The sequence below is a fragment of the Engystomops pustulosus genome, chromosome 3 (genome assembly GCF_040894005.1).
Source record: "Engystomops pustulosus chromosome 3, aEngPut4.maternal, whole genome shotgun sequence".
NCBI lineage: Eukaryota > Metazoa > Chordata > Amphibia > Anura > Leptodactylidae > Engystomops > Engystomops pustulosus.
In genome coordinates, this window is record NC_092413.1 from 96,020,655 (window position 1) to 96,035,153 (window position 14,499).

Here is a 14,499-nt window from a genome sequence, read left to right on the forward strand (position 1 = left end):
TCCAGCTCATTCCTGTTTTATAAATGATGGAATTTTTATATTTACTTGGTGAATTGTAATTGGCCAATACCTGCTTGGTCACCTGTTTTCAACTTTCCTATTGCTTTGGAGATTTCACTCGTTGCATCCAGAGACACTGTCACCCCCATAGGCATGAGAAGCTCATGTGCATAAAGACCAAATTTTTCTAAAATGACACATTGCTGCAGAACAGGAAGGGTTTGCCTCAACTTTATAAGATGCCTTAAGCAATGCTGATTTTACTTTTGAAGTTACAAAGTTAGACTCCCTTTTTGATAGAGGGAAGTAAATTGATAAGAATTATGGATGTGGGTTGTTGCCTATAATTTTTATTTTTTTATTACAAATATTTTCATATAAAGATCAATATGATTTTTATTATCTTATTATATGTTTTATATTCTCTTGTTTCAGAAATACCCAGAAAAGCTTTATTTTGAAGGCTTGGCAGAACAAGTCAATCCACCTGTGCAGATCCAGCCCCAGTACCTTCCAATCTACTTTGGAAATGTGTGCCTCCGTTTCTTGCCAGTATTCGATATTGTAATCCACAGGTTTCTAGAGCTGCTTCCAGTTTCAAAGTCACTGGAAACACTGCTCGATCACCTTGGAGGCCTTTACAAGTTCCATGGTTAGTCATTTATCAGAATTGTATGTTCTTCCCTTTTATCTTTCATCCTTTTATATCCAATTATACAGAGAGATATCAGTTTTTACAAAATCTACAGAGTAATATGTGTATGTTTCATGCTACCTAGATCGACCAGTCACCTACTTGTACAACACTCTCCACTACTATGAGATGCATTTACGTGATCGTACCAATCTTAAGCGCAAGCTGGTCCACGCCATCATCGGTTCTCTGAAGGATAATCGGCCCCAAGGGTGGTGTCTGAGTGAAACGTACCTCAAGTGTGGTATGAATGCTCGAGAAGACAATCCTTGGATCCCTGACGACACTTACTACTGCAAACTAATTGGCCGCTTGGTGGACAATATCCTTTTTTTTGCTGTGGATCGTTTTCTACTCAAACTATTCAGGGGTTAAAATAATTGTAGTACTTGTGAACATTAATATTGCCTTCTTAGTACTGAATTTTTTTTTTTTGTTTAACCATAGTAACAGTATATTAACGCCAGTCATTGTATACATATTAGTACTCATTCTACATCTATGGTACAGGGAAATGGGATTTCTTTGCTGGATGCCTGTATACATATATTATACTAAAAAAATATAACTTATTTACCTAAGCTAGCATATTACTTGGTTGGAGTATAACTGGTAATTGTATGTTGTGTATTCACCCCCCAGATATATCATATCTTTTGTACACATATATGTTTTTTCTTAACTCTTCTATTACCAATGGCTGGAAAGTCTCCTGGACCATTTCCAAATTGTGACTGGAGATTTAATGAGTTCCCCAATCCAGCTGCCCATGCTCTTCACGTAACCTGTGTAGAGTTGATGGCCTTGGCTGTACCAGGGAAGGATGTTGGCAACGCTCTTCTCAATGTGGTGTTGAAGAGGTATTTACTGCTTTTATTGATACATTATCATTGTAAGCGTGCAGGTAATCTCCAAACTCTTCAAATAGAGTAGTCTTGATGTTTCTGATGTCTTCTTATTTATATGACAGCAGTTCAGTAGTACTACATGTCTATCATGTATGTGAGCAATTATTGGCAAATATGAGCTATCCATACCCTAAAACATGTATGTAATATGTGAAATATGACAGAAGATGACACTTTCACATATATTCAGGTGAAATGTACATACTATTAGGCATAGAAACTAAACTGAATGGTTTGAGGTGAACCTCATAGACTTCAGAGTAATAAGGTTTCTGTAGCAGCAACATATTACCATTAATAACGATTTTGCATCTACTTGTGAAATTATGGAAAACTTTTTCCATTAAACAATGCATAACTGCTATCCAGAGTAACTGGTGTTTAATCTTTTGCAATATCCCACTGCTAGTGGACAAAAAGAGCTTCCTCTACTCAGTTTAATCTGATTTATCCCTTGGACTCATGAGCAGACACCTTGTTCTCATGAGCAGACACTCTTCACTATTTTCTGTCAGACTTATTACATGTCAGAAGTTTAATATCTACTTGAGTCTCATTTCTTTCCAAATATATTGTGCGGCATAGACCATGTCTTGCATTTCCCTCCTCACAGTCAGCCACTTGTGCCTAGAGAAAATATCACAGCCTGGATGAACGCGATTGGACTCATCATTACAGCGTTACCAGTGAGTACCATGTACTTTAGTAATTTTTTATCATGTAGATGTTTGTTTATATGGTTTACATAAGGGCAGCATCTTCTTCCAAGCAAGCCATTATCCCTCAGATGTTCTCTGTTTGTTTGTGCCTGGTTTTCTAGGCAGCGCTAGTTATTTAGCATACATGGTAAATGTATTGGCCCTTCTGACCAGATTGCATGCCAACATCTCCTCCTGCTCATGTCTTGTAGGATATAGTTACAATATTACAAAGAGAGGGCTGTGTACATTACACATATAGCAGTGGGATATCTATAGCAGTGGGATATCTATATGGAAAAGCATATCGGCTTGTGCATTGTGGCAGAATTATTTGTCCCAAACATTTCCCATGTAGCAAGTTTTTATTGAATCTTGATGCCTGGAGGTCTCGGCACTTGAACCCTTACAGAAACCACAGAACTGGGGCTGCAGGTCAAGTATGCAATCTGGCTCTTTCCATTTCTGTGGCGCTGCCAGATACGAGCAAGCTCTCTACTTGGCTTCTCCTCAGCAGTGTTAAGGAAATTTAAGGATAAGCTGCGTGTTTATTCAACCTGCAGCTGTCTTCATACCAGAGAAATGAAATCCACAATTCTTAGAATCACTGGGGTTACAACAGTTGGACTACCACCAATAATACACTTGTCACTATAATAAATAGGTTGTACCAAGTGTTTCTCCCAAGTTTATTCATCCCTCAAAGGTGGATACAATCTGTTTTATGTGGCAGCTGTAGTACTTGAGCAAGAAATCCTATTGTTAGCAGGTCTTGCTCGACGCATGTATATTGTAGGTTATATTGCCAGGGATGTCCGGATATGACAGAATTTAAAGGGGATTGCAGGAATACAAATTTTTCACATATGCCCTACATCCGCCTCTCTCGCCGTTGTGCAGTCCGTCACTGCCGGCTTCTGTTTATGTACTGTATTCTGTAATCTTGAAAATAGTTATATCCAAATCCGGGGAGTAGATAGACAATTGTTCCATTTCTGATAACGTTTTCCAGTGCATCAATGTTGTTTATTTAGTTTGACAAAATCAACAAGTCTAGTTTTACTTGCATTCATACAGCTGTCGTTTTATATTGTTATATATATATATATTTTTGTTTTATTATGTTTTTCAGGAGCCTTACTGGATAGTTCTTCACGACAGAATAATCAATGTTCTCAACAGTCCAAGTCTGACCTCAGAGACTGATTGGGTGGATTACCCCTTCCAGCTCTTTGATTTTACAGCATGTCACAAGGCATACTCTGAGATGAGCTGCAGTTACACTCTGGCTCTGGCACATGCTGTGTGGCACCATTCAAGCATTGGGCAGCTATCCCTCATTCCAAAGTATGGGTTCACTTGTATTACTGTTGATTCCTTCATTTTAAATGTAAATGATCACTTTTCAGCAACCTTTGCTCTGATAACATTTCTTACTAAGTTTGTTGTACTATTGATTTATGCATAGTGCTTCCTTCTACCCTTTTCAACTTGGCTCTCTTATTTTCAGTTGGAATTTTGGAATGAATTCCATTTTGACAGCCATCTTGCTGAAGCTCACCAAGTCAGATGACATAGAGACTATATGCAGGGACGAGAGAGATGGAACAGTGATTCACCAACAATATGTCTCTCAGCAGCTTTGAGACTATAGCAGCTTTATTGACATACATAGCAAATAAGAAAGGTGTTCACATTAACCCTTTCAGGACCTGACCCTTTTTTGTTTTTTCATTTTCATTTTTCACTCCACATGATCAAAAATCCATAACTTTTTTATTTTTCCATGTCCAGAGCTGTGTGACAGCTTGTTTTCTGCGTAACAAATTACACTTCATAGAGATGGTATTTATTATTCCATGCCTTGTACTGGGAAGCTGGAAAAAAATTCCAAATGCAGTGAAATTGGTAAAAAACCGCATTTGTGCCGTTTTCTTGTGGGCTTGGATCTTACAGATTTCACTCTGCGCCCCAAATGACATGTCTACTTTATTCTTTGGGTCGGTACAGTCACGGGGATACCAAATTTGTATAGGTTTTATAATTTTATCATACATTTAAAAAAAATTAAAACCTCCTGTACAAAATTTTTGGGGGGGATTTTGCCATCTTCTGGCGCTAATAACTTTTTTATACTTTGGTGTACAGAGCTGTGGGTGGTGTCGTTTTTTGCGGATTTTGATGACGTTTACAATGTTATTGATTTTAGGACTGTACGACCTTGTGATCACTTTTTATAGAATTTAATTTTTTTTTTAATGACAAAAAAGTGCCATTTTCGACTTTGGGCGCGATTTTCCGTTACGGGATTAAACTGATAGCACATTGTGATTCATGGGTTAACCCGAAGTAGACTCGGGTCTTCGTGAGACCCGAGGCTACCATGGCGACTGGATTTTTGAAGCCGTCGGCAGCTTTGCCGGCGGCGATCAGCGGGAAAACACCCGCGATCGGTGCTGGCACCGATCGCGGGTGTTACCGGTAAGCCTTTGCTGCAATATGCAGCAAAGACTTACCGGCTACGGAGAGGGCTCAGTGCGTGAGCACTCTCCATGCACCCGCGGCCGACCCGTCACGTGCTATTACGTCACGGGTCATGAATGGGTTAAGATGACAAGTCACATACAGACCACTGCAAAGTTTGTGGAAAGGTTAGATTTGACTAAATTATAACAATAACACTTTCACTTTTTTTTTTTTTTTTCTTTTTTATGAAGGTTCCTGTCTGAAGGTCTGATACCAATAGTCAAAACAGAGTACCAGTTACTCTATGTGTACCATTTGGTAGGACCATTCCTACAGCGCTTTCAACAAGAAAGGACTAGGTGCATGATAGAGGTAATTGACTAATTTTTCATCACAACCAGGACCCAGGTCTAGTAATGAAGCAGTGTATTTACAATATACGTTAATTTAGTAGTGTTGCAGTACATTATATGATTAATGAGATGCCCTAGGTGCACAGGAAATCACCAATTTATTTGTGCAAAGAGGGCTTCCGTGACGTACCCAGGAGCTCCTGAGGCTCCTTTGTATATTTTTAAAAGAACTTTTACTCAAAAAATAGGCCATTAACAGCTAAATGAAGAATGGATCTTGTTTCAAGGGGAACATATTAGTGTTTGAGTATGCTTGGGTTAAAACCACTGACTTTATCTGGTTGATTTCCTTTTAAGGGTTTAAAAAAAATTCATACATTCTTTTTTATATGATAAATGACATTTTTGCTGTAGTGGCATAGTCAGTTTTCCCCTTAAGGAAGACCTGTCACTAGAATATTACCCCTCATACCTGCTGGTAAAGGGTTAAAAGTCCTTCCCGCATCACCTAAAATTATCTGCAACTGAGGCTCTGTACCTTAATTTTAGTGTTTTTTCAGATATGCAAATGAGTAGTCAGTCTGTTCTGAAGAGAAGAGTTACGCTTTCTCCAGGCTGCCAGTGACTCCCGACTCCTTCTTTTTGACTGACAGCTCTGTGTCTCTTCAAATCTCAGCCTGAGCAGAAAGGAAGTCCTTTCCCTGTCCTTAGCAGAATGCTGTCTCTCTCACTGCATGGTGTGTTTAGCAGTATGCACTGTGTTTGAAACTGCAGATCTTATTACCTTTTCACACACCTGCAGATCTTATTACCATTTCACACACCTGCAGATCTTATTACCATTTCACACACCTGCAGATCTTATTACCATTTCACACACCTGCAGATCTTATTACCATTTCACACACCTGCAGATCTTATTACCATTTCACACACCCGCAGATCTTATTACCTTTTCACACACCTGCAGATCTTATTACCATTTCACACACCTGCAGATCTTATTACCATTTCACACACCTGCAGATCTTATTACCATTTCACACACCTGCAGATCTTATTACCATTTCACACACCCGCAGATCTTATTACCATTTCACACACCCGCAGATCTTATTACCATTTCACACACCCGCAGATCTTATTACCATTTCACACACCCGCAGATCTTATTACCATTTCACACACCCGCAGATCTTATTACCATTTCACACACCCGCAGATCTTATTACCATTTCACACACCCGCAGATCTTGTTACCATTTCACACACCTGCAGATCTTATTACCATTTCACACACCTGCAGATCTTATTACCATTTCACACACCCGCAGATCTTATTACCATTTCACACACCCGCAGATCTTATTACCATTTCACACACCTGCAGATCTTGTTACCATTTCACACACCTGCAGATCTTATTACCATTTCACACACCTGCAGATCTTATTACCATTTCACACACCTGCAGATCTTATTACCATTTCACACACCTGCAGATCTTGTTACCATTTCACACACCCGCAGATCTTATTACCATTTCACACACCCGCAGATCTTATTACCATTTCACACACCTGCAGATCTTATTACCATTTCACACACCCGCAGATCTTATTACCATTTCACACACCCGCAGATCTTATTACCATTTCACACACCCGCAGATCTTATTACCATTTCACACACCTGCAGATCTTATTACCATTTCACACAGCCGCAGATCTTATTACCATTTCACACACCTGCAGATCTTATTACCATTTCACACAGCCGCAGATCTTATTACCATTTCACACACCTGCAGATCTTGTTACCATTTCACACACCCGCAGATCTTATTACCATTTCACACACCTGCAGATCTTATTACCATTTCACACACCTGCAGATCTTGTTACCATTTCACACACCCGCAGATCTTGTTACCATTTCACACACCTGCAGATCTTATTACCATTTCACACACCTGCAGATCTTATTACCATTTCACACACCTGCAGATCTTATTACCATTTCACACACCCGCAGATCTTATTACCATTTCACACACCTGCAGATCTTATTACCATTTCACACACCTGCAGATCTTATTACCATTTCACACAGCCGCAGATCTTATTACCATTTCACACAGCCGCAGATCTTATTACCATTTCACACACCCGCAGATCTTATTACCATTTCACACACCCGCAGATCTTATTACCATTTCACACACCCGCAGATCTTATTACCATTTCACACACCCGCAGATCTTATTACCATTTCACACACCTGCAGATCTTATTACCATTTCACACAGCCGCAGATCTTATTACCATTTCACACACCTGCAGATCTTATTACCATTTCACACACCTGCAGATCTTATTACCATTTCACACACCCGCAGATCTTATTACCATTTCACACACCCGCAGATCTTATTACCATTTCACACACCCGCAGATCTTATTACCATTTCACACACCCGCAGATGGGTGAGGCCAACATAGACAAGGGCAGAAAAAGTTTGGGGGGTGACTTTACTGGAGGTAGGAGGCATATTTATCAGGGATGCCTGGACTGCACTTTTCTGCAAAGGCACAGTGGGAGGGGTTGAGTAATGTTTATTGTGCCTGTTCTTAATGACAGGTTCCCTTTACGTACTTATTGCACTCCCCCGATTGTTAAACCGCGTTTCTTTCCGTTTATCATTAGATCGGTGTGGCTTTCTATGAAATGCTGTTAAATGTGGATCAGTGCAGTACACACCTGAACTTCATGGACCCCATTTGCGACTTTCTTTATCACATGAAATACATGTTTACTGGAGACAGCATAAAAGATCAAGTAAGTACATTATTTTTCTGTAAGTGTCTCAAAATATAAACCATATATAGTGGATGTTTTATATAACCGGTGCTGGTGTCAATGCTTTCAGCTACTGCAAGCCTCTTTTAGAAATATGCTGTACAACGCTAAAAATTCTGGACACTTTCACTTAGTTTATTGCATGTTCATAGAAGTTTGGATTAGAAGGACTGGGCAGTTCCACTGCCTTGCTGCAGATAATACAGGACCCCCAGATTTACCAGTTACATATGTGATTATGGTCATAAAACATGAAATTTGTTTCCTTCAGGTTGAAAAGATCATCTTCAACCTGCGACCAGCTTTAAAGTTGCGGTTACGTTTCATCACTCACATTAGCAAACAGGAACCAGCCGCCGTTCCTCCTCCTCCTCCTGCCCCCCCAATAAACAGTGGATCTCCAGCCCCTCAAGCTAACCAGGTTCCTGTCAATGTTACCTTGCCTGTTGCACAGTGAAAGCTCCCATCGGAAGGATGTGTTTCATTCTAGAAGACACTGCAGAGGGGAGCGGGGAATGGTCTCAAACCATGAACAAAACCTGTACAGTTCCTAGACTGATGTCCTTTTGTACATATTTTCGAATTGCCAGAAGTAGCAGTTTTTTTACATATTAAACTTCGTTAAGGAAACAGTTGAAGAAACAAATAATATTTTATAACATTCTGTGTTTGCACAAAAGAACAGCAACTTGCTTTCTAAACCAGAAGACAAAAAGCCTTACTGAGCATGACCCGAAACATGCAGCTCTAGTAGATACACATGACATTGCGTATCACTCATACTGAAGGCCTATCTACAAGACCCATGGATTACCCTTCAGACCGCTATATTTTTTTATGAGCTTGAGATGGATGTTCATCATTACAACATTTGTACATGGGCCTAATAATTTGTTGGCTTTGCAGTTCCAGTAATAAATGTCGAAGACATTTTATTATACTTGCTAATAATACTATGCTTATTCTGTACAAATACACTGGACTCGATTGCCACTGTTACTTTTATTTATATGATTGGGTATAAAAACAACTTTGACACCTTTTCAGTCGTAATCTTTAAAATACGGTAAATAATTTGCTGCAACTTTATGCAGTGTAGTCACCCAAAATGTAGTCAATGTTCAATGAAATACAAATCACTTTTTTCTTTTTTTTTTTTAAATTTATTATTATTGTTGATGCTTCAAAATAAGAGCGATACTTGGTATGTTTGTTTGCCAGCAAAAAAAAAAAACTTTTAATATTCCAGTAATCATTAATTTTCTGAACCAGTGGAGGTTGAATAGCAGAACATCTCAAGTCATTGTTCTTTCTACACTAACCTGATTTTTTTTTTCCCCCACATTATGCTCCATGTGTTTCTACTGAAAACTTTATGTGCATTAGTATAACAAGAAATGGTCATTTAGTTTCAAGATATGTCTACTTTACGCCAATGCTAAACCTTCACTGTGGTTGATATGTAATTTTTTTGGCCACCTCTTATTTCATTGGCTTGACTACACCTAATATATTGAACTGTACTGATTATATTACAGGGAATATTTACCTTATTGCTCCCATTCCCATGTTTCCTGGTACTTACAGAGCATGTGGTGCGGATACATCTAATCCAAGACCAATGAGCAATTGCAGCACTTATGTGCAGTGTTAGGAATCCTCCTCTGGAGACAAAAAGGAGATCAAGAGGTTTTTTTTAAAGGGCACCTACCACCCCGATTCTACCTATAAAGGTAGAAGGGGTGGTAGGTGGATGGATGGCACGTGAGGATAGCCCTTTTTTGGGCTAATCCTCACGTCCCGGGTGTCTTTTAGAAAACTTTATTGCATGTATATGCAAATTTTTTTTATGCGGCTACTGGGGCGTGGAGTAACCGGACATGAGGCTACTAGTCGCGGCTACTCCACGCCCAGTAGCCACATTACTCCGCCTACCAGGTAATCTTCGTCGCGCAGCTCTTGGTAGCTGCGCGCCCTCGTCCGATTCCCTCGGCATCTTTGGCCTTCTGCGCAGTAGCTCGAGCCGCGGCTGCGCAGAACGCAGGGGACCCGGACGAGGGCGAGGCCTATCCTCACGTCCCATCCATCCACCTACCACCTCTTCTACCTTTATAGGTAGAATCGGGGTTGTAGGTTCCCTTTAACAGTTAAAACTTTAAATGGTCACTAAATTTTCACCAAATTTTGCATGTATGATAAGTGCTTGCAAATGTAAGAAGCTATGGCTGATGAAAGCAAAGGCTTTCATTCTCAATTTACATTGAATAGAACATTAGGCAAGGAGGGAGGAAGATGAAAAAAGTCAAACTACAATCTGCTGTATTCCATCTTGCTATTAGAATGGACCGAAGCTCAGTGAGGTGTCAGATCAGATTACATTGAAATACAGACGGTGCCCTACTTAAGAACACCTGAGTTGCAGACGACCCCCTAGTTACAAACGGACCTCTGGATGTTGGTAATATACTGAACTTTAGCCGCCTCGGGCTACAATAAACAGCTATAACTGTTATCAATGGTGTCTGTAATTAAGCTTTATTTTTATTCCTGGTTGTGGTGACAATCCAACATTTTGTCACAGAGACCAAAAATAAATTGGTTGCAGTTACCTATCTTGTACGTAACCAGGGGACTGCCTGTATATAGAAGATGAAGGGAGGAATAACAAAAGCAGCAAGGTTTCTTATTGAAAGACTGCAGAGGGGAAGGTGCCAGGAAATGAATATTTGTTTTAATACAGCTATATTATGCCCATGTAGATATACAGGATTACTGATTTGAAGCAGTTGAAAGGTAAGGCCAGGTAAGCCTTAAAGCGGATGTTCCAAGTTTCTTCATCCATCGGATGCTCAATAACTTGTAGATTCGTGAGGGGTCCGAATGCTGAGATCACACTGAAGAACTGAACACTTCTGATGAATAGCACAGCAGTAATTGCAGTGGATGAGGCATAAACTTGGCATTTGCCTGTCCGTCTTATGTATTCTTCTGTTAGTTTTGATCATCAACTCACTTGCCCATCTTCCTTTAAGGAACGTATAAGTGGGAGAATACTATTTCTTACATTTGACCGTTTCGGGTGTGCATTCTGTGACATTTTAAGTCATATTTAATTATTTTATGCGTATTCGACTTAAAATATGTGTAATTATTTTTTATAATAAAAGCCTAAACACAGTTTTAGTACGTTCATTGTGTTTATTACAAATGGGCCTCTATAGAAGTTAGAACCACAAAACCTCTGCACTACAGCGCCATGCTGTTTGGCCGGGAAGAAGAGACTCCCTGCATCATGTATCACTAATATGCTTATAGTCTCAACCTTGGTGCTGTGACCAGTCCATGAAATCCAGACCCTAGACAGGCTGACCATTGTTCCATGTTACCCTTATTCTTTCAGTTTGAATATTTTAGAAATAAAGTGCCCGCTTCGGTCTTGGTAATGCTGAAAAATACAAATTTTCACCTATTGTTTTCAGTGTTGACCATATATGCATTTCACCACTTCCACAACCCTTACAACCTTTAGCAGATGTTGCACTGATTTTTGTACAGTTGGAATTATTTTATTAGCCCTCTTTCGTGAACAATCACAGTCAATATTTTCATCCCAGTAGTGTCAGATAGGTGGAGCCATTGAGTCTGCTCAAGCCCATCACCTCGACAGTAGAAAGCCTGAATTAGCATACGGTAATTTTACATAAGTTTTAGCATCCAATGTGCTACCTGCAACTTTATATCGTTACTTGGTTAGGCCACCCAAACACAATGCCTAATTTTTGGGAAAAGGAGATCCAATGTGCATATATTGTATATGTGCATGTTCTTACCTGTAAGTCATAATGCTGTTAAGAAGGCTTGTGGGCTAAGCGCTTCTGGGCATTACATAGCTGGTGTTTGTTTACTGAATTATGCAGCAAACGCCCACTGCTGATACCCGTGAGCAGTGATTTATCCCCATTGAATGCCATTAATCGCGGTTGTTAACCATTTAACTACTGCCAGCAAAGCAGGATCATTGCTCCCTGTGATGTCATCCATTCCCATGACAGCCTGAAGTCTTTATTAGACTCTAGGACCTGTCATTTGTCAGGATCTATAACATTGTGCCTCGAGAAAAAAAAATTATACAAGATCATAAACATAAAAGGTTTTGCCTGGTCCCGAAATTCACAATTTCTTTTTCGGCCATTCGGCAGCACACATATGGGATTCTTCCCTTAGGTACAACTCAGAAGAGAACAGGTTAACAAGCAGTAGTAGACAATTAAACAATTAGTGTCTTGGCTGACTCCACCTATATAAGGCACAACCCTTGTATTTCTTTTTCTCTTAGGTATTAGAGAAGAGTTCAGGTCCTGTGTGTCTACACAGAAAAAAAAAAAAACTATCCAGATAATTTTTCTAGGTCCTGTATATGCTTGCATGCAGTCCCTCATCCCGGAGGAGCCTGTACAGCTATCCTGTCTTTACAGGGGTAATAGCTGAGGCTGTGGTGTGTATCGGCCACCATGTACCTGGCAAATGAGATCGCTCCTGCATCTTCTACCTGCTGGGCCTTGTGGTCCATCACTGTGCGTGCCTCACCAGCAGACGCCTAGATGGCCTCCTGCATAGGCCGCAGCTCAGGCTGTATACCATACCACTGCTGGTCTCTGGCCCGGAGGAGCCTGTACAGTTTTCCTGTCCTTACAGGGGTAATAGCTGAGTGGTGTACATCGGCCACCATGTACCCAGCACATGAGATTGCTCCTGCATCTCCCACCTGCTAGGCCTTGTGGTTCATTAACCCTGCGTGCCTCTCCATCGGAAGCTTAGGTCGCCTCCTGCATAGGCCGCAGCCCAGCGCTGCTCCTGGTATTAACCATTTGTTGATCTGGATGGAGGGAGCACATTGTATCAGTGATTGTATATCCAGGCTGTATACCGGCCGCTGGTCTCTCATACTGGAGAACCTTGATACCTGTGATATGTTATACAGTCCGCAGTAAAATAACATAAATCCAGAGTGGAGGCTTAGGGAAAACAAATATGCAATACAGACCATTAGGGGTGGTACATGGTAATAAAGTTTACCATGTTTTATTGTATATTTTTATTCTGATTTATTGGCTTTGCGTATGAAGTCATTAGGTGTTTTGTCTTCTTGGTGGGGACTGGTTATGGCCCCTTTCTGACCAGTTTCACCCTTTTTTGTGGTTTACGTTGTGTACCTTGGCGAGCCTGGCCCTATTGACCATAGCTGCTGCAGCCACAATGCTGAGAGGGCTGCCCGTCCCTAAGCCTGCCGCACCCGGCTCCACCTGTGTGTCAGGCAGCGGGCAATCCTATCTTTTTCCTGCATGAAGACATGTGACGTCACATGACACATCCCGGCCAGCGCTGAGTGGAGGTCCAGGGCGCCGACTCACAAAGGATATATCTTCTGTCTCCACTAAAAGCCTAAAGCCAGGAGAATCCTCAAAAGCAGCCTATCATGTTCATGCTTGAGGGCCACCACATCGTCCAGGAGGACTGCAGGACTCCAAGCACTGTCCTTCAAGGATTCCTACCTTAACATTCTGCCAAAAAGCATCATGTTACTTTCCTGCTCAGCCTTCATCCAACGATTTCTACAGTTTTCAGAACAAATCTTTTAAACCATACATTTTCAAAGAACTTTTATAAGGGGGCAAATTGTCCACATGGATCATGGACTCCATTAGAGGCTTTTGAGTCTCTCTGGTCATGAAGCTCCAGACCAGCTGAGAGCCAAGTCTACATCAGCTTCCTTAGCTGAGCTCTGTCATGTCTATCAGTTCTACAGAGCAGCCACGTGGTCCTCTACATCCTCATCTATAAATATCTGCAGGATGGACTTCTCTGCTTCCTAAGGTTTCAGCCTTACACAAGGTGGTGCTTCAGAAGGCGACTAAAATCCCTCCCCATAAGTACTGCTTGCTAAGTCCCGTAGGTGTGCTGCTGAACGGACGAAAAGGAAGGAGGAAATTTGCTTATGGAAATTTCCTTTTCTTTTAGTCCGTGAGGCAGCACAACTTTCCTGCCCTTAAATGATGAAACGTTATTGCTATATACCATACAAGGGTTGTGTGTGCTCCGACCTTATATAGGTGGAGCCAGCCAAGACACTAATTGTTTAATTGTCTACTACTGCTTGTTAACCTGTTCTCTTCTGAATTGTACCTAGAGGAAGAATCCCATATGTGTGCTGCCTCACGGACTAAAAGAAATGGAAATTTCGGTAAGCAAATTTCCTCCCTATCAATACATAATAATAATTCCTTTATTTATATAGCGCACACAGAATGCGCAGCGCTCCACATAATAACTGTTATTCCTGCAGGTGAACCCTATAGTGCCTATAACGTATATATGTCCCCCATAGGCCAGCAATGGGCATAAGGCGCGGTTTGATGCGGCTACGTACCTGGGCAAAAGATAGGACATGTCCTATCTTTCCCTGTAATACGGTGCCATTTTGAACATAGCATACAGGGTCTATACAGTGAATAATCACATGG

At 40.8% G+C, this 14,499-nt stretch overlaps 1 protein-coding gene across 2 annotated transcripts in view; it reads left to right on the top strand.

Moving 5' to 3' along the window:
* The window catches only part of MED23 (mediator complex subunit 23), a 49,439-nt gene extending 38,275 nt beyond the window's left edge, over window positions 1-11,164 (top strand). For both annotated transcript variants that reach the window (XM_072141521.1, XM_072141523.1), the window contains 8 exons: window positions 436-652; window positions 780-1,016; window positions 1,389-1,554; window positions 2,216-2,288; window positions 3,433-3,647; window positions 5,018-5,138; window positions 7,826-7,957; window positions 8,250-11,164. In XM_072141521.1, the coding sequence (XP_071997622.1) occupies window positions 436-652; window positions 780-1,016; window positions 1,389-1,554; window positions 2,216-2,288; window positions 3,433-3,647; window positions 5,018-5,138; window positions 7,826-7,957; window positions 8,250-8,435 (1,347 nt within the window). In that variant the 3' untranslated portion in view covers window positions 8,436-11,164. The remainder of the gene's footprint in view (window positions 1-435; window positions 653-779; window positions 1,017-1,388; window positions 1,555-2,215; window positions 2,289-3,432; window positions 3,648-5,017; window positions 5,139-7,825; window positions 7,958-8,249) is intronic.
* The last annotated feature ends 3,335 nt before the right edge of the window (window positions 11,165-14,499 follow it).